We start from the raw sequence: 20,077 nt of genomic DNA on the forward strand, positions 1-20,077 counted from the left end.
ATTGAAGGAGCCTTGTATGAGTGTTGAAAGAGCACACTTGTCATTCTAAATATCAGATCTAACTCTGCCACTATATTTAATCGATCAGCTATCTCATTTTTGGTAGGCATTTAAATTCTGAGTTAACTTATTCTAGGAAAGCAGTAGTGGACTTTTCATAACACAGTTCTTTGTTTAAATGTCCTACCCATTCCTGTATAGTTAGAAATACAGGACCATAAAGAGAAGAAACATTTTCATAGCTTCGGCTGGCAGAGAGAAACTAGGCTGGAAGGGTACCTCCTAACCTGACCTTTTGTTTATTGATATTTAAAATTCTCAGCCGCATAAACTGAAGTTACTTTGAGATTATCAACGAGTGATTTCAGTTTTGCACGTGTGTGCTGTGGCCCAGGATTCTGCAGAGAGGAAGAACAGGGTGCAAAGGAATGAAGGCCCTAGGCATTTTTCTCAGCCTTTCAAAGCAAGAATGTGGACAAAGTACTGTTTTTAGGATCGTCATCACAGTGGGAAATTCTATAATAATCCCAGGGCGAGGTTAGCTCTGTAGCAAGCAATGTCCTGAGCATCTCAGAAGTGCAGCCCAGGCCTCTGGCTCTGATCAGCATTCAGGAAATGTGGCCAAATGGCTTAGCAGGCTGTTTTGCCAGCATCTCAGGATGAGGGCTCCATCTTCTAGTACCTTTAGTGACCTGCTGTGGCTCCCTTGGCTTTGATTTTATTTAAGGGAATTTTAAATATGTTCAATTATTCGTCTTGGATCCCTCTATTTAGTTGAGTATCAACTATGGGATATTTAAAGAATGTGAATATTTGCCATGTAGGAAAAAGAAAAAAAACAAAAAACAAACTCAAAAACATAAAACAAACAAACAAAAAAATCCAATAGCAACACCGTGGACACATACCAACAATGTGGAGATGGCCCTTCAAATCTGTTTGGTTGACCTGGAAACATGCCTGCTTTTTGGAGGACTCCAGCACTTTGCCTTCAGGGGAGCCTGCTAATCCGCTCAGACATAACCAGTAGGTGCTTGGGAAAGCCTGAGCATCAACAGCCCCTCATGTTCACCCCAGAGTTGTTAGTCACTGAGCTGACCTCCATTCCACAAGCTGCATTGCCTACTGACAAGCTAACATTTCTCAGATCTGCAGTCTGAATAAGACACTCTCTGATGCCTCTGGAGAAACACGGATGAGTGAAATATGGCTGACATCCCCAAAGAGCTTGCAGCCTTGTAGTGAGAATAGCTACTAGCTAGAATCCATTATTGTCTGAAAATCAGATGCAAATATAAATCAAGATAATATAACAGGCGTTTATCTCCTCTTCACTGAGCCAATATACGTCTGAAGAAGAAAGTCAGAAGGAATTTGCTAACTCGACATCAGACACTGTATTTATAGATATAATTAGAATGTGTGGTGTTGACTTGGGGTATTCTTAATGATAAATTTAATAGAGTTGAGAAATAGAAAGCATAATGGATTCATACAGTATAATATAGGGGTCAGTGTCAGATACAGGAGAAAGTAGGGATTTTTCAATAAATAGAATGAAGAAACACCTAAATTTTAAAAAATTAAAAAGATGAAATTGTTCTTTAGATCCTAAACATATGGACAGTTTGTATCCATGTGCTTTCGGTACCTAAGTCTTGTCACACTTAGAGAAAATAAATGAATATCTTTTAGAAAATAGAGTTTAAAAAGTAATACATGACAAAAAGCTCTGGATGTGAAAATTTTCTTCATTTAACTTGATTGGAATTAAATTAAGAATTTATAAAATGAAAACAGGAGAAAGTGGCAAAAGTTTCTCACCTAAGACAGACACAGTTTGCTCTGGGAGAGGCTTAGAAGAGCATTGTAGCAAGAGTGTTCAAAGTACATGCACTAAACAAAAAGATAGCAATGGCTCAAAGGAGAGACTTGGGCAAGAAATATGGAAAAGAATTTGACAAAAGAAATCTGCAGGTCAGAGAGAGAAGTTTCTGCCAATGCTGGTTGGTCAGGGATATACAGATGGGCACCGGAGTCTGAGCAGAACATATGCTGAATTTAAAAAATAGAAAAGCCATCTGTCAAATCAAGTGTTGAAGGGAACTTACATGAACAAAATTATCTTTATCTTTGTGGTTCGCTGTTGCAAACAGTGAACAGAGCACTAACTACCCTCTGGAAAAATGTAGCATTAAACATTGGAAACCATTTTGCTACTGACTCAGCAATTCTAGGGAAAGTATGCCTGAGGGAAATCACGCTTGTACAAAAGCTGAGAAATACGAGATTTATTAGCCAGCAATGACCTGGAAATGATCCAGCTCCTATCAGAAGAGTGTAAACAAGACCCTGAATATATGGCTGACTATGAACGAGAGCCCTGTACAGAGGCAGTTCAGGTGAATATTGTCAATAAATTGATGTGTAGAAAAGGCCCAAGTGACTATTACAGAGATACCCTTTAAATACAGACAACAGCTCAAATAGTTTTAATGTTTTTTTTTTCTTAGTTTATGGTTTCAGTCTTTAGCCTAGGCTGGCCTTGAATTCATGGCAACCCTCCTTCCCATATTAGGCAACAGGGAACTAAGATAACTGATTGAGCTGTTGTGCGCGGCTTAAAATAAGAACATTGAGGACTTCATATAAATGCATTTAATCTGTAAAGACAGGCATGTGTTGGGCTGGGTCTCAAATGGTTGCCAAGGGTGTGGGAAGACAGGAAATAAGAATGGATATAGGTGGGATGAAAGAATATGACATTGGTACTCTGAGTCTTGACTATCTTAGTTGGTGCACTCACAAATGCTTTTGTCGTGGTAATGCATAGTTAGTTAAATAACCTGAACCAGTGTTCTGTGCATAGAGCCGTAATGAGACAAAACATAAAATATATGTATTGACATAAATAAGTTCTTAGGAAAGAACAACACTAAAAAGCATAAAAATATCTTCTATTTTAAATATTTTTAAAAATTGCAATCTAAAATTAACACCTTTGTGAAACTATAACATGTGGTTTTGAATTTCCTGGGATACTATTTAGAGCTCTAGGTTCATAGAGACCTTTCATATTATCAGAACCTTGAATAAAAGAACTGTATCTCATTAATATTTGTGGTCCCAATACACAAAAACTGGGCTCACAGCATTTACTTCACTGAAATTGCTTTGGTTATTCTTTCTAAATATGACAGACAATATGCATAATGAATTTCATCACATAAACATAAACCATGTGGAGCAGACACTTGCAAAGAAATAGAAGATAAGCATTTTAATTCTCATAATCCGAGTTTTACTCTTGGTTCATTTGCTTCAAAGTTTTGATCATTCAATTCAAGAAAGATCACTAGTAATTGCCAACATCCTTGTATGTCCTTATAGCTAAAGAAAGAGGGAAGGGATGAGTGGCTGAAAGTACTTTTCATATAAATATTTCTTAAGTAAGCATGACTGTCTCAGTAGACAGCATGAGAATTTGTTGAGCTTTAATTCTTGGAAATCAGCCAGGAAAACACACTACAGATCTTCTGTGATTGAACCTCTATGGAGAATTGAGTGTGTCTCCCCAGTACTGCTGAGATAACACGCCTTTACACGCTTGCTCACCTCACTGAGGTGGCGTCATGGTGGTTGCTCTCCCACTTCCTTCAGTGTGCTTTTTGACACATTGGAGTGGAATTCGAGATCTTTCAATGAGTGTACGTGTTGTTACGGCCATGCCTTTCTTTCCTCAGCCTTGTGAACAAGGACGCCGGGTAAAGCGCATTCATGCAGTGGCTAACATCGGCACGGCACTCAAGTTCCTTGAAGGAAGGAAGGTAAGGAACGTAACGGCCACACTGAAAGAAGAAAGTCTGGGCATGCTGGCATTCACACTATTGTCTGTATGACCACAACTGCATGCTGTCTGTGCAACACGGACAAGCAGCAGTGAAGTAAAATAATTTAAAATAATTTAGATTTACAGAAAAGATACAAAAGATATACTTCACCCAACTCCCTCCATGTTAATAACATATGCAATGATGGAATTGTTATCAAAAGAAGAAAAATTAAGGTCAGTCTGACATATTAACACATGCATAGGCAGCGGTCTATTCACCGTTGCCCCAGGATTCAATGTAACACCATAAAGCAAATGTCATTGTCCCCCAGTCTATAGCAAGTTTCCATGTACCCCTAGCCTTTTGTGACCTTTGGCACTTTTAATACTGCTAGTTAGCTAGTTTTGAAAACTCTCAGTTTGGTCTTATGTGGTGTGATTTTGTGATTAGATTGTAGTTCTACATTGCTGGCATGAATCCCAAGAAAGCACTGTTACATCGTTCCCAGAATGTCATGCAGATGAACCTAGGCTTCTCCTGTTGTAATTCTGATGATGTGAGCACCCATCAGTTGATAAGGTGGCCCCCTAGTCTGTTAGCTGTGGTTATCACAAAATACTTAAGACTGCATGACTTGTCAAACCAGAACATCACTCTCTCAGAGTTCTGGAAGCTAGAGTAACCAAAAGCTTGATGAAAGCATCTGCCTTCTGGCTGCATCACCAAGTGATGTTGGATCTCACATACTGAGATAGAGTAACCCCATGTCAGCGCAGGTCCCTTTTCCTTCCTGCTATGGGAAGCCTCACCATAATGCCCTCATCTGGCCCTAGTAACCCACCAGACTCTAATTCAGCAAATGCTCTTGACTGAAGTTAAGGGTTATTTTTTTCACATATGAAGTCAGTGACACGTTCAAAGCCCAGTGCATCTGGATGCTTTCAGATGGTGATATGGCTATTTTCTACTTACAGTCTAGAAATGATTTAAGGGAAATGATTAAGACCATGTTATTATCTAGTTCTCAAAAATTAACATTTATTGCTTTCTAATGGTTATTGCTCCACTTGCCCACTGGTGGCTTTAGGTTCTTCTCATTGCATATACATACCGAAACTATTCTAAAAAGAAATGAATTATTTATTTAACTAATTTCTTTTGGTATTAACACTATCTGTTTGTTTTATTTCCTAATTATGTATCATTGTAGTTGTTGTGCTGTGTTGTTTTGTTCTCTTGCTTGGCTGTTGAGAGTGCCTGCAGCTGGCATCTGGCCTCCTCTCTTCTGTATCATGTGGTCACACATGTTTAGGCTTAGTTCATATTCTCTGTGCCATGGGTCTGAAATTGACAACTCTTCCAAGAAGGTCTTCATCTTTTCATTTGTGAATGGTCTCTATGAGATAGATCTCTGTGCTAGATTTGTGTGTGCTGCTGGTCATTAGTGAAAGGCCTCTAAGAGCCAAATCTGTGTGCTATATCTCTGTGTGACTGCTAGAATGTTGTTGAAGCCAGGCTCTTTTGAGAATGACTCTAGAAAATATGTGTGTTTTATAATCTATATACGTACACCTATCTACACCTCTCCCTCCCTCATTCTTTCCCTTTCTATCTATAAATCTGTCTATCTGTCTATCTATCTATCTATCTATCATCTATCTATCTATCATCTATCTTTTGCTTTCTCTTCACAATACATACATACACAGAGAGAGAGAGAGAGAGAGAGAGAGAGAGAGAGAGAGAGAGGGAGGGAGGGAGGGAGGGAGGGAAAGAGAGAGAGAGAGAGGGAGAGGGAAAGAGAGAAATAGTTACCCCATGTATGCATGTGTGTCTTTCTCTGTGTCTGCCTGTCTTTGTGTGCCTGCCTGTCTTTGTGTGTGTGTGTGTGTGTGTGTGTGTGTGTATGTGTGTGTAAACTACTAGTTTGCACTGATTCCAGGCTGGTACAAACTATTTCCTCTGACCTTTTCTGCTCATTTGTTTCAGCTCTCTGAGAAACCTAGATTTCATCAACAATGTATTATTCTCTCCTTTCCACTTTAATCTAAATTCAAAATAGTTTTAGGATTGCTAATCCATTCTCCAGTAGGACTATGCTGAGGAACTAGAGAGCAGTAACATGATAATTGTATCCATCAAAAAACTATTTTCCTTTTGGCCTAGGTTAGTTCTATTCTTCTGGATCCACTGGATTGTATTTACATTTTTATTCATAAAAGACTCCTACTCATTTGTTACTGTTTATATTCATTTTGCATCACACACACACACATACCCATACACACACTGGTTGCCTTTCGTTCCTTGTTTATTGAAAGAAGTTAGTCATCATCATTGTTCCTAGAGGAAAAGTTTAATAATACTGCAGATTCTCTCTGCACCTCCCACCGTGCTCCCCTTTTCACTTCCCTTGTTTCCAGCCTTCAGGTAACCAGTCTCTGGTTTCTGACGTCCTTTCTGTATTGCTTCTCACAAGTGAGGGGTGTGTTTGTATACCTCTTCCTTTCTTACATGACAGTAGAATGCTGTAGGTATACTTTGCTTGGAGAGATGATGGCTCAGAGGTTAAGAGCACTGCCTGCTCTTCCAAAGGTCCTGAGTTCAATTCCCAGCAACCACATGGTGGCTCACAACCATATGTAATGGGTCTGGTGCCCTCTTCTGGCATGCAGGCATACACACAGACAGAATATTCTACACATAAATAAGTAAATAAATATTTTAAAAAAGATTTAATATTTAAGAAATCACCCCAAATCTATTTATATAAATTTTCTTGTTCATTACTTATGCTTACATAATATTCCTCTGCCTGGCTATGACATAATTTATAAATCATTCTCAGTTTTGATTTGTTTTCAAATAGAAACAGTGAAGCAATTTATAACTGAGAGTAACAGCTCTTGCCTGGCACTGGAGGTGCATTTCCAGGTAGATCCCTAGATGTGGCTCTTAGGTAGGAGGTAAGTACTCATGAGTTCATTACTTACTGCCACTCTTCCCTCCTGACAGGCCATAGCTCTCAGATTTAGCCCTATCTCATTTGTGTGAACATGGAGTGTCTGTGTGGAGCAATATCCAAACCAGTTTTGTAAGTGGATATCCACAAGCATCTAGAAACCAGACTGTTTGAATTACTTCCCCACAAATGTCTAATTGAATGTTTTCTAGGACTTGGGAACTTGAGACAAGCTTAGTTTGTATCCATTGTAGCACCAACTAACATTCTGGGGAGTTAGTGATGCAATGGATCTTGTGACTTTGATGCCCAGGAAACCCCCAGGTACCAGGATGTGTACACAGACAACTGCAGCCTCTGTGCAGTGCTGGGACCATATTGAGATGGCTCTTATCTTAGGTCAAAGGGATTTTCTTCTCTCTGACTCTCATTGGGTTTTCCACGGGACATGAAATGGACTGGATAGAAGAGACTCTCGGGATATTCCCGGCCCATACTGCTGGCTCTCTGGCAATAAAACCTAATTACTTTCTGGGGAATATTTATTAATCCAACAAAATAAAAACCAACTTTCCTCTAGTTAATATCTCAGTGAAAACTTTAATGACTTAATTTATAGAAGGTGTAGTTTATAAAGAGAAGGTATCCTTTGCCAATATCTGGTTTCATAGAATAACCCTACATCTTAAAAAAAAAAGTACACTTAAAAAAGCACAGGAATCATGTATTAAATATTGTATTGACTGAGCATAGAAAGAACCCCAATTCAATCTCTGACAAACTGTCATTAAAGAAAATGATTTAAAAATGTCTGAAGTGTATTAGGGTTCTCCTTGTTGGGAACTTGGCTGAGAGTTACTGAGCATGGAGTCTGAGAGGCTGTTGATGCCCTTTCCCCATCTTTGGTAGGGAAGGTGGGAGGGGTGATGAGCAACCCCCTTTGCTTGCTCAGAGACTGGCATAGGGACTGGCCCTCTAAGTTCATGGCACTGCTTAGGAACTTTGAATAGTAGGGAAAGCATCCCAGCAGGCAATTAGGAACAATTATGAGTAGCAGACTGACCTCTGCTGGGAAATCTCTCTATTTTCATGCCACAGTTCCTATAATATCAGTCTGTCCTGAGATTACCCGGCCGTCCTTAGTTCTGTTTCAAGTCCTGTCTCCTCGCCATGCTCTAACTGGTCTACCCTTTGTTCCAGCGGACACCTTAGCCCTGCTGTAGTCTGTTTACCTGTACACATTATCTTCTCCTTTGTTTTCCATGTCAGTCCATGTACAGAGGATCGCCGGTTAGTACAAATTTTAGATTTTCCAGATGCTGATTTTTATAGGTAAAAGAGAACCTAAAGTTCTATGTTATTTGGTAAAAGCCATCAAAGTAAGTGCTCTTTTAATGCTGCCCACCTGCTTTCTTTTGTTTTAGTCAAATTCTAAATATAAAGAATAGCTGCATTTTTGTTTGACTTTTCTGTTGGCAGTTCCCTGCATGTTGCTATGCTGTGTTTTTTTTTTAATTTTAAATAAAATAAAAATTTGGGCTCTACTTTCCAGTTGTTTTCGGTTTGTATGCTCAACAAACTTTCATAAACCCATTTGCCCGTTTGTCTCTATTGCCTGCATTATTATTATTTATGCTATTACACAGGCATGACCAAATACTACCATTATCTAACAACATCCTAATTACTGCATAGTTCAATGAGTCACAATATTCTGGTGAATTACTAACCCCGTTTTCTCTCCAAACAGATTAAGTTAGTCAACATTAATGCTACTGACATCGCTGATGGCCGACCGTCAATTGTTCTTGGGCTGGTGTGGACCATTATACTATATTTCCAGGTAGTGCATTACATGTTTGCTTGCTGCGACATCAAAGAGGGACAGGGTGGCAGATGTTCATAATGCCCTCTATACCGTACCCTTTGGTTGATCCTTGACTCAGCAGAAGTGTGCCTCTCCACATTCATATTTTAAGAGAAAAATTTCTGTTTCTCCCACTCAACCCTGTCATATATGAATCCTCCACCCCCCAAAAAATGCCAAGGCAATCAATCTGAAATGTAGACATCCCACAGTGGCAATATGCGTGGATGTATAAGGAGCTCGGGAAAATGTTACTTTGTTTTTCCCTGAGCAGAGAACAGTTCTATGTTCTATTAGACACAGCAGGGAGAAGTGAACCTGCCTTTGTCTCTAGATTAATCATTAGGCTTTATCTTAATAATTACGTCAATCTCCTTTCCACTGGTATAACAGAATAACCAATGCACTGCAATATCTAAAGAACACAGGTTTATTTAGGCCACAGTTTTGAATGCTGAAAGTCTGAGTGACATGTGGCAGCTTTAGGAAGGGTTCCTTGGCTTCATGTCACGGTGGGTGACATTATGACAGGCATGAAAAAGGAGAAGTAGCATGGTGAAAGAAGAAGCCATGGAGAAAAGCAAGGTACTGGCTTGCAGGCATGGAAATCCTAAGACTCACCAGCTCGTTCCCAATGCAGCTCCCCCAATGGTTCCTTCAAGGATCTACCTTTAAATAAATCAGTACCTCTCATTATCACCACGCAGGAGACAAGTCTCCCAACCCTCAGGAAACAGCTCAAACTGTAGCATCAATGAATCCCCTCAGCAAGTCAATATTTATTTCGGTGTGTAAGATACACCCAGAAATGTAACATGAAGTACAAGGAAAACTAAGAGGGGCTGGAGGGATGGCTCAGGGTTAAGAGCACTGGCTGCTCTTCTAGAGGACCTGGGTTCAATTCCCAGCACCTACAAGGCAGCTCATAACCTTCTGTAACTTGAGTTCCAGGAGATCTGAGGGCCTTCTCTGCCTTCCACGGGCACCAGAGACACACATGATGCATATCCATATGCGTGTACAAAATACTCATACACACAAAATGCAATGAATTAGCATTAAAACATTTTTTCAAAGGGCTAAGATACTAACCATACTCTGTAAGAACTCATTCCCCCTTCCCTGGGGCATAAAGGATGCTAAGATTGGTCATTCTCCATGGGGAAGTAAACCCTGAGCAAAAAGGAACAAAGACTATCTTAACTGCTTTCTGCTTGTTCCCACACACAGATCGAAGAGCTGACCAGCAACCTCCCACAGTTACAGTCTCTGTCCAGCAGTGCTTCCTCTGTGGACAGCATGGTCAGCACCGAGACCGCCAGCCCACCAAGCAAGCGCAAGGTGACCGCCAAGATCCAAGGCAATGCCAAAAAGACTCTGCTAAAATGGGTCCAACACACAGCAGGCAAGTAAGTGCCAACAGTTCGCTTAACCTGAAGTCCTGAAAGATCTCGAGGCCAGTGAAATGCCCCCACTTCTCATGGTCATGGGATTTGAGAAGATATTGGATAAGCATCTTCACTTCAACCTTTGCTTCCTCCTCCTCCAATTAACAAAAGTGCTGGCCGGATGGCTCCAGCCAGTAAAATCAATCATTTTGTGAACCTGGCAACCTGAGTTAGATCCCAGGAGAATAGAAAGGTGAGGACGGCTCCAGGTTGTCATCTGACCTTGACAAGCACGCCAGAGCACACACAGAGAGTAATAAAAAAAAAAAATGGATATAGGCACACAAGTACCACTCATGCCCTAGGAAACCCTGTGATAAAATTAACCCCTGCTTCATATATGTGATTAAGGCAGATTAAGAAGCTTGATTACTCACCTTTGATTCATAGCATGGAGGTTAATTCTAATCAGGCCATTGTTTTGAATTTCTGCTCTCATTTAGAAGGTTGTAAAAGGTTCATGCTTGATTATCTCCTCGTTAAAATCTGCTGAGTTCTATTTAATGACAATGTAAGCTAAAGATGAGATCCTGGGGGAAACGTTTACATATTCTGAAACTTTCTAGACACATTTTCCTCCTCTTTGATCTTTATCTGGAGCATGGATTTCTCTATCCATGCTAGCGTTACTGCATGCAGCCAAAATTTACAGAGATTCTCATTTTTATTATAGTGGATATAAATGCAGTAGTTGCAGGGGCTTTTTCCAGCGTATTTGGTGGGGTTTCCATTGATCGGCCTATTCTGTGCTTTGCTGTCAGTTGGGACAAGTTTCTTTATATTAAAAATGGTATTTTCATTTGTTCTTTCCCAATGACATAAAAAACTAATTCATTTTCTCCCAGGCTTGCTCGCATAAGTCCAATATGAATCCAATTATCTACTTCTGGAAAGTAGTTATAAACAAGACTTTATTATGAAATATTGAGGCACTAAATATAGTGACATATTTTTTTGAATGTTCAAAGCACAAAATTCAGTGGAGGAGAAGATGAACAGAGAAGACATAATTAATGTTAATAATGTATGTGGTTTTGATTAGCTTTTAAAGTGTGGTGATGATTTTCTATCATCACCAGCTTGAACAGCTGCATTAATTAGAACTGTTTTTTCATTAGGCATGTTCACCACCAAAGATAAAGGATTCACCACCAGGAATTTCTCTCAAAGAAATCAGATAGATAGATAGATAGATAGATAGATAGATAGATAGATAGATAGACAGACAGACAGACAGACAGACAGACAGTTGCAAACCACTTGATTGGTGGAGCAACTGGAGTTAGTGTCTGAACATATGTATGAGCTGCATGATGAGCACATTGCACATGTGACTGCATTGACTTACATATGTGATCGCAATGTATCTTCTATAATGTACTTGACATGACTTAGACACACCATCTTAGCCTGTTAGAGCCTGTGTCCACAGGACGCGGTGAGGCTTATCATATTTTTATCTTAATATTTTCCCCTCTTAAAAATTTTCACACATGTTAATATAATTCCATTTTCCTTTCAAAAGCATGCATAAAACATGCTCTAAAGGGCCCATCATAGTAATTGAAAAGTACCGCGTCGAAAATACTGTGTGGTAGTAATCACCTCTAATCCAGACTTTTAGAAGTATGAGAGAGGAGACTTGGCAGGGTCAAAATGAATTACATACTAAGACTCTCTCAAAACAAGTTAAGAAAAGAAGATAAAAGAGGAAATGAAAAGAAAGAAAACTATATAATTAAGATGTGTTCATCTTAATACCCTCTAAAATTGTGATTGGCGTATACCGTTGATTGACAGTGCATCTTTGGTTAACATGACTGGACTTTATTCAAACCCTAAAGCAAGTGCTGCTCTCAGTCTAGAATGTGACATTGTTTTCTATGTTTATCACTCTCAGGCAGATGGGAATAGAAGTGAAAGACTTCGGGAAGAGCTGGAGGACTGGGCTGGCCTTCCATTCGGTCATCCATGCCATCCGGCCCGAGCTGGTGGACCTGGAGAAGGTGAAAAGTAGGTCTAACAGGGAAAACCTGGAGGATGCCTTCACCATTGCTGAAACACAGCTGGGCATTCCCAGACTACTTGATCCTGAAGGTACGCAGAACCGTCCTCAACTGATATATGTAGGCATAGCATGTTCACATGCCCCTGACCCATGCATTTCATATTTCTGAGATTCCACTAGAAACATAAAGCTGGAGAGTACATGGTGGAATAATAACTTCCTGTGTTGTGTGTCTTCTACATGTTTGTCACCCTGTTGTGAGGAATAGGTTATACCAGTGTTTTAGGCAGTTCTTTGCCATTGGCATACCAAGCTGGGCGGTGGTGGAACACATCTTTAATCCCAGCACTGGGGAGACAAAGGCAGGTGGATCTCTGTGAGTTCTAGGCCAGCCTGGTCTACAAGAGCTAGTCCCAGGACAGGCTCCAAAGCTACAGAGAAACCCTGTCTTGAAAAACCAAAATCCAAAAACCAAAACCTAAAATAAGAACAACAACAAAATGCCATTGGCATATCAGCCTGGTGCACAGAACTTAAAAGACCCTTTTGATGACTCTAAATTCATAGTGCTCTACCCAAAGATCAGTGCACCTCTCAGACCTCATCAAACTTTCTTTGAGCAGTGGAAGTGGTTAAGGCAGATGCACACAGCTGATCAAAGGGCGAGAAGGAATATCAGTGAACACTCAGTCAGTTTTTTGATACTTACTAATTTATTTACATTTAAGTGGTGTATGCAGCTCCACTCCATGTATAATTACTGAATAGGCATACATATTTTCCCTTACGTATGCTGATTTTGCATAAATATCAATAGCTTCAACAACTAAGTTAATCGAGATGCTTTCAGGCTGTCTCTCAAGAGTGCTTGTCTAAAGCACTGGTATTTTGAATGTCCACATTGAAGAAGCTCTCTGAGAAGTGAGATGCAGTAAAATTTATCAGGTAATATTTATTTATGATTGGCCGTATTTGCACCTACGCAAGTAGTCACTAGCATTATACACGTGGGCATTTGGATCCCACACGCTCACTTGGATTCTCAGCTTCACGTTTTATTGCATGTTTATCAACTGACAGGACAACTTTGTAAGCATGCAGCAGCTTCGATGAATGATAAATTGGCCTTGAAATGATCTACAAGGAAAGTGTGCTACTTTCCACAAAGCTCTCTCTCAAAAAGTACCCCTTGTCCACGTGACAGCATTTCGACCCAGTATCCTCCAGACTAAACTTTTCTTACTGGTTCAGCATGTGAGCTTGGCATACAGTAACTACTTTTCAAAACTTGGGTTGATAAACAGCTAAGGCATGAAGTAACTCACATAATTGAGCTTTGTTTTTACAGATGTTGATGTGGACAAGCCAGATGAGAAGTCTATTATGACCTATGTAGCCCAGTTTCTGACACAATATCCTGATATCCGCGGTGCAGGGTGTGATGGGCAAGAGAATGAGGTAGGTGTTTGCTGTCTGAATTGATGGTCACTCCACAATGAGAGCGTACGTTTATATATACTTGCTGTTTTTAAGAAGTTATTCAGACTGAATTTTAATGTGAGAACAAGGATGTACATTTAATTACAACTGAGTAAGGAATACTCAGCAGACCTGATGGGGTTAGCAAAGCTTTCTCTGGCTCATATGACAGGTACACCAGACAGAACATTGCCAGTTTGAAATGTTATAATTACATTGAAATTAAGGAGAGTCAGCAGCTTAGGGCTTTAATACATCACATCAAGTATACACAGTCTGGTGGTTCCTTGTTCTTCTTGATCTGCTAAAATTTAATTTAGAATTTCAAAGTTTGTGTATCTATTTGCAGAAAACATGGATGTCAGAATACTTTGCACGAGTTCTAATTACTCATTGCAATTAGATTTCCCAGATTTTAATAGTTTAAATGACATTTCATTTCTCAACATTCTTGGATGATCTATGCTCACTGTCATAATATTTAAAATATTGGATGAAAAGAAAATGACCTGTATAGCTAGAACCTGGAAAAAACCTAAATGTCCCTTGATTGAAGAAGAATGGATAAGGAAAACGTGGTACATTTACACAATGGAGTAGTACACAGCATAAAAAATAATGACATCTTGAAATTTGCAGGCAAATGGATGGAGCTAGAAAACATCATATTGAGTAAAGTAACCCAGACTCAAAAAGCCAAATATCATATGTACTCACTCATAAGCGGCTTTTACATATAAAGCAAAAAAAAAAAAAAAAAAAAACAGCCTGCAAATCATGACCCCAGAGAACCTAGTCAACAATGAGGACCCTGAAAGAGACATACATGGATCTAATCGACATGAAAAGTAGAAAAAAGACAAGATCTCCTGGGTAAATTGGGAGCTTGGGGACTATGGGAGAGGGTTGAAGGAGAGGGAAGAAGAAGGAAGAGGAGCAGAGAAAAAAAATGTATAGCTTAATAAAATCAATAAAAGCATGTTGAACATGGAAATAAATAAAGAAAATGACCTGTATTTGACCTTCTAGATAGAATGTGTTCCCAGAAATGCGACCTAAAGTAATGCGTTGCTGTTATTCTCTAACATATTTATGTACACGTATGGAGACTCACAGCATTTTAGAAAAAAAATTACAGCACCCATCAACTTAGTCATTTTTGCACGAATATGAAAAACAGTGCAGGCCACTGTGTGCATGAGCAATGATTTATTCGTGTAAACTTAAACACTGTAAATTTCTAGTTCTCTATGACAAGCAGCAGGGTGAAATTTTCCTACGAGATTATTTCTTTGGAGTGGAATCCCTACTCTCATCTGAACTTGAAATTGCCAGCCACATTTGAAGTCTTGTTCAAGCTCCAGGGTTGGGTGCCCGGCCTTGTTTGCATTCTAGGCAAGGCACCAGGTGCCCCATTTCCGGGGACGTGGCACTGATGCGCGGGTCCTACTGCAGTCTTTCCAACCCCGGCACAAGGCATTGGCCACCACAACGTTTGAATTTATTTTAAGGTTAGGTAACCCAAGGCACGTGATGAATGAGTTGCTAAGACGCCTCTGTCTTCTTTGCCCTGATCTCATTTGGAGCTTTGGAGCTGTTTGAGACTCTAAAGAAGATGTATACAAAGCAAAAGCTTTTAAAAGAGTAAATAATAAAAACTTTGAAACAGGCCCAAGAAGGAAAGGGTCAGGGAGCAGAAGCCTCATCCGCAAGAACCACAGGTATTGTGCGGGCAGGGGGAGTCAGCGACCCAGGAAAGGATCGAGGGAAGCAAAGGTGACTGCTGTTTCAAGGTGCTCCCGGGCAGAAGGAATGGGTGGAGCAGTTGGTAGAACTTGGCTTCCTAGGACAGTAGTTTAGAAAACCTCTCGTTCTTGTTCTTTCCAGCACCCAGGAAGAGACTGGCCACTAGAGTAGTTAATCATGAGTAAAGCGATTGTTCCCGAGAGGCATAGGAAAGACTCAAGGGAAGCCCCTGCTCTTGCTAGTGTGGATTCATACCAGGGTGCAGTCGATCAGGTCTATAGCTTTTGGTGGTAAACCTGGACTTGCAAGTTGCTACGTGGGTGAGAAACTTTATTTAAAGCACTGGAGTCACCCACATACAACACAGGTTTCCGCCTTGCTTTCCTATTTGAAATATGTCTATGTTCCCCGTGGTAGATTTATGATTTTTAATTCTCTGATACGAGTTGTCATATCAGACAGATCAGTAACTCCAGCTAGATACATTTGTTGGGCGAAAGAGGATGCTTGTGAGCAAGAAATAAATAAAGAAATAAATCTTAGAGATGAGAACCTACACACACACACACACACAGAATGTACACAGGACATATACACAGAGAGTGCACACACAAAGGACGCACAGACACAGGGAATACACAAACAGGACACACACACAGAGGGCACATGGGAGAGGGGGGGGAGGGAGGAGAGAGGGAGGAGAGATACCTTTTTAGTACACTTCATGAAAGAAGCCTTAATATTAATATTAAGAGATTGACAATAATGTAAGAAATAAATTTTAACTATTTAAAAAATATTTTCTCCATCTTTCTCCTAATAGGAAGACTTGAATGATAATTTTCTGGTCATCATAAAATTAATTTTAAGAAAATGTTTTATAAACTTTGCTCCTTGGTGTGAAATTTTGTACATAGGAAACAAGCATCCAAAGCTAAAATATTGTAATAATTAAAATATGTTTTACAACTTTTATTTGTCAGTGCCATTAATGGTGCATAACAGTGTAAATGAACTTGGCAGATTTTATTGGTATCCATATTAGGGTGACACATAGCCTCCCTTCAGAGCCTTTGGTATTTGTTTACTTGGGTCTTAGTAAATTTCTTAGTTCATTTTAAAACAATGTCTTCTTATTTTTGTATATTTGATTTCTGTATCACCTCTGTGACTCTATTTCAATGACTATATTATGGATTCATTTAAAATATGATTCCTTGGGCCAGTGGTTTAGCACAGCGGGTAGAGAAGCGAAGCATGCTGTCAAAACTGACAATAAGTCCTTAACTCCAGGAAGTTGTCCCCTGGACTCCACATCCATGCTGCAGAAGCATGCACACTCATCTAATCCTTACACACGTGCAACATAAGTAAAATGTAAATATATGCATGCATGCATGTATACATACATGCACATAGATAAGTATGTGCGTATACACACACATATGTACATTTTCTTACTGAAGTGCACATTTACCATGCCATTATTCAATCAGCAAAACCAATGAAGAAACTTTTAACTTAGTCCTTGGGCAATTTGTACTAAGTATAAATGAATAAAATAGGCCAGTTAATTCCGTTCAATTACCTAATAGCCTTTCAATTACTCTTTTTCCTTCAACACGTTATTGATGAACCTCAGAAGGTACAGTGCAGTATTAACTGTGGGACTCATAGAAAGATGCATCTTCTGTCAGTGTATTTACAGGGGAAAATATGAGTCCCTATAATCTTTCCTTACATATTTCACAGAAAATATTTGAAGCTATTTTGAAGCATGTTTACAGATTATCTGTATTTCCATATATGATTATTTCAAGTTCAAATAAAAACATCACTGGTCAGCTAATTTCAGTAACTTGCTGGAAGCTGTGTAAGCATTTCAAAGTCATTATATGTCTGAAATTATTATTTATCAGTGGATAGATGCCTCTCCAACAATTCTCATCCTTTTCTACATAATTTTGCTCCTGATTTATGTATTTGTATATTTTCATATTGTTAGGAAATATTTCGAGTTTTCCCATCTTTTGCAAATTTTATACAAAATTCTAAGGTAAGATTTAAGGAGTCTTGAACAAGCATTTCAAATATTCTTCACTTCTTAGCTTCTTCATCGTTCCTTTGCATGCATTTTGTTCAAGCTCACCTTCCTTTTAGTGTGCTAATTTTATGTTAATAATATAACAATATGTTAATTATCCATCATGTAAATTCATTTACTTTCTGGCATAACAAATAATATGTGTCTATGTGACTAAATATTAGTGTCTACCTAAGCCCACTAATTTTTAATATGGTATCAAGTAATGTACTTACGAGCACTAATAGAGATCCATGGTGATTCTGTTGGCTTTTCTGAAATGTGATGTACAAAGTAGAAGGCAAGTGAAGTAACTATTTTGACATCTTAAAATATGAAGCAGAAAACCACTGAAAAAAGTAAAGATCGGTTTGTCCCCAGTCTGAGGGCATCTCTTTGGCTCAGTATTGGGTCAAAGTCCATACATGTAGTAAACGCTACATATAAGTAGAAGTATTTGCAAAATGAATGCTTGTGTTCAAGTTGTTGAGTGCTTAGCCTATCTTTTAACTTCTACATATTTCTTTATATAGTTTGTAGGCCCTGGGCATGAATAGCTATTAGTGTAATAGATTTATGCCAACATGGGGATAAAAGTCTAGAAGTAACTAATTTTATGTCAAGTATGAAATTATTTTTGTTTCCTGATCCACACAGCCTAAGTTTTTACCTATATAAGCATGCCATAAAAGTATAAGGATGGCTTTGTGTTTAAAAGAGAGAAAGGCAGGGAATTCTGATAGTCAACTAGTTTGTTGTGCTGGTGTTTGGCTTGAAATGTAGGCAAAGAGACCTTTCAAATTCATGTGGAAGTCACCCTTTGAAGAAAAGCCACTGAACCAATAGTTTATGAGACTCTTGGTGTAGTTTAGAACTTCATTTTCCTATTACAAGGGGAGATATTGAGTGTAAGGGTAGCTGCATCTCCCTCACCTCTTCAGAAGGTCTGTTTCTTCCCCACCACCAGGGCCCTCTGCTGCACAGACTCTAAATCAATCATTTCAGAGCACAATCCTCCCGATGACTCCTGAAGTCCTGTCATTTAATAACAGCAGCTGTTCTTAGGGTCAGTTCCCAGAGTATGTCAGAAGCTGACAAGATACCTACCATAAGGCTGGCAGTGACGTTCTTAGCTCACTGAGACAAAGGCCGGGGAGGATGAGTGGCCATTTTGACTTCTTGTTCCTGGAAAATAAACGGGGGTTATTTTCCCTCTCAGATCAAAGCTGTACATTCATTAATAGGTTCATTGTGTTCATGAAAAACCAACTCATAATAAAACGTGACCTTGATTACACTTACCTGCTCATTCAAAAGAACATCATGGGGAGAGCTGAGGCTCTGCAGGCTGGCCCCAGTTTCAGGGTTTTCTTGATAAATATACAGGCAATTCATCACTATTCCATTGTCATCTATTGAGAGATACTGAGTGACAAGCCGCACGTTAGCCACTGGAGATGAAAGCAATGGCAGACATCAGGCAGGATGGGTATAGGAGCTAAGGCTGCTTCAGGTTGATAGAGGACAGTCCTCCGTGTGGCTCTGTGTGCTGAAACAAGAGCTGGGGTCACCTGAATATTTGAGATGGCAATTCTTGAGTGTCTCCCACATCTATTGAGCCAGGCTCATCTTCTGGGCTGTCACAATCCCTCCAGGTGAGTGTAATGCCTTTTAAATGTTGAGATGAGCTAGCCTAGGAAACCCCTGTATTTCAGGAAGAACTTCTCAGAGGAGATCTCAGCAAAGGGGGGAAATTGGTGTCTATAAAAAGATAGCCATATCTACCAGACCCAATGATGGGACAGTCATGGATCACACCAATATTCTGTGCCTCTCTCTGTCCCAGGTGTAATAGTAAGGGACCTCAAGTTGTCTCCCAAAGACTAAGAAAGGTATGTGATCAGTCAGGCCAGCGAGATGCTGTACCCGAAAGCCGTTTGCAAGTACACACAAAAAAACACATGAAATCAGTTTCTATCTACCTTGGCATTCCTATAAGAAATGAAATCCCATGAAAAAATAGAATTTTTACTTCATTGGTACTGGAATGTTTCTGTGTCTATTTGTAGACATGGGTAAGTGGATGAATACTGGACAAGTGACTCTGCAGATGACTTGCTAAATCTACAATAAGAATCATGCAGCAAAGGTGCAGGAAATAAAAGTGAATGGTCTATGTGCATTTTCTGTACATATAGTAAATACAGTAATAGCATATTTAAAATAGTAGTAGGTGGGATTTGTCTAATGTTTTGATGCTGACTCCTTGACAACCAAAGTTTAGCCCATCCATAGCATTTCCCAAGATTATCCGTTACCAATGTTTTGGGCAGCAACCCCAGGCTTGTGTCTCTTTTATAGACACCACCTTTTCTAGGTATATTTGGATATGCAAAATTTTCTGTTTTGAGCATGTTTTTATTAATAAGTTACAGCTCTAACTTCAGTCCACACTAACTTTCCCTTAGCGTTGAAGGGGAAGGAAGGAAGACAATTTCAGTACTTCAAAGACATCTCATCCAGAATCAGTTTTGTTTCTTATACTACAAAAAGATGAAGAACAAGGAGAAGACCAATACCAGAAAATATTTGGCATGTACTAAGTACTAATTGTAACCAGAGATTAATTGTACAGTTACTAATAACATTGC

The 20,077-nt window shown here is 39.4% G+C and overlaps 1 protein-coding gene across 22 annotated transcripts in view; it reads left to right on the forward strand.

Annotated features, from left to right (window-relative positions):
* Syne1 (spectrin repeat containing nuclear envelope protein 1) overlaps window positions 1-20,077 on the forward strand; it is a 471,855-nt gene that overhangs the window by 104,878 nt on the left and 346,900 nt on the right. For 15 of the 22 annotated variants that reach the window (XM_057763198.1, XM_057763213.1, XM_057763201.1 and 12 more), the window contains 7 exons: window positions 3,744-3,827; window positions 8,065-8,085; window positions 8,546-8,638; window positions 9,893-10,071; window positions 12,011-12,207; window positions 13,467-13,576; window positions 17,349-17,399. In XM_057763198.1, coding sequence (XP_057619181.1) covers window positions 3,744-3,827; window positions 8,065-8,085; window positions 8,546-8,638; window positions 9,893-10,071; window positions 12,011-12,207; window positions 13,467-13,576; window positions 17,349-17,399 — 735 coding nt within the window. The remainder of the gene's footprint in view (window positions 1-3,743; window positions 3,828-8,064; window positions 8,086-8,545; window positions 8,639-9,892; window positions 10,072-12,010; window positions 12,208-13,466; window positions 13,577-17,348; window positions 17,400-20,077) is intronic. The other 7 variants (XM_057763200.1, XM_057763220.1, XM_057763199.1 and 4 more) reach the window with 2 other exon arrangements.

This window comes from Chionomys nivalis, chromosome 2 (assembly GCF_950005125.1).
Source record: "Chionomys nivalis chromosome 2, mChiNiv1.1, whole genome shotgun sequence".
Classification (NCBI taxonomy): domain Eukaryota; kingdom Metazoa; phylum Chordata; class Mammalia; order Rodentia; family Cricetidae; genus Chionomys; species Chionomys nivalis.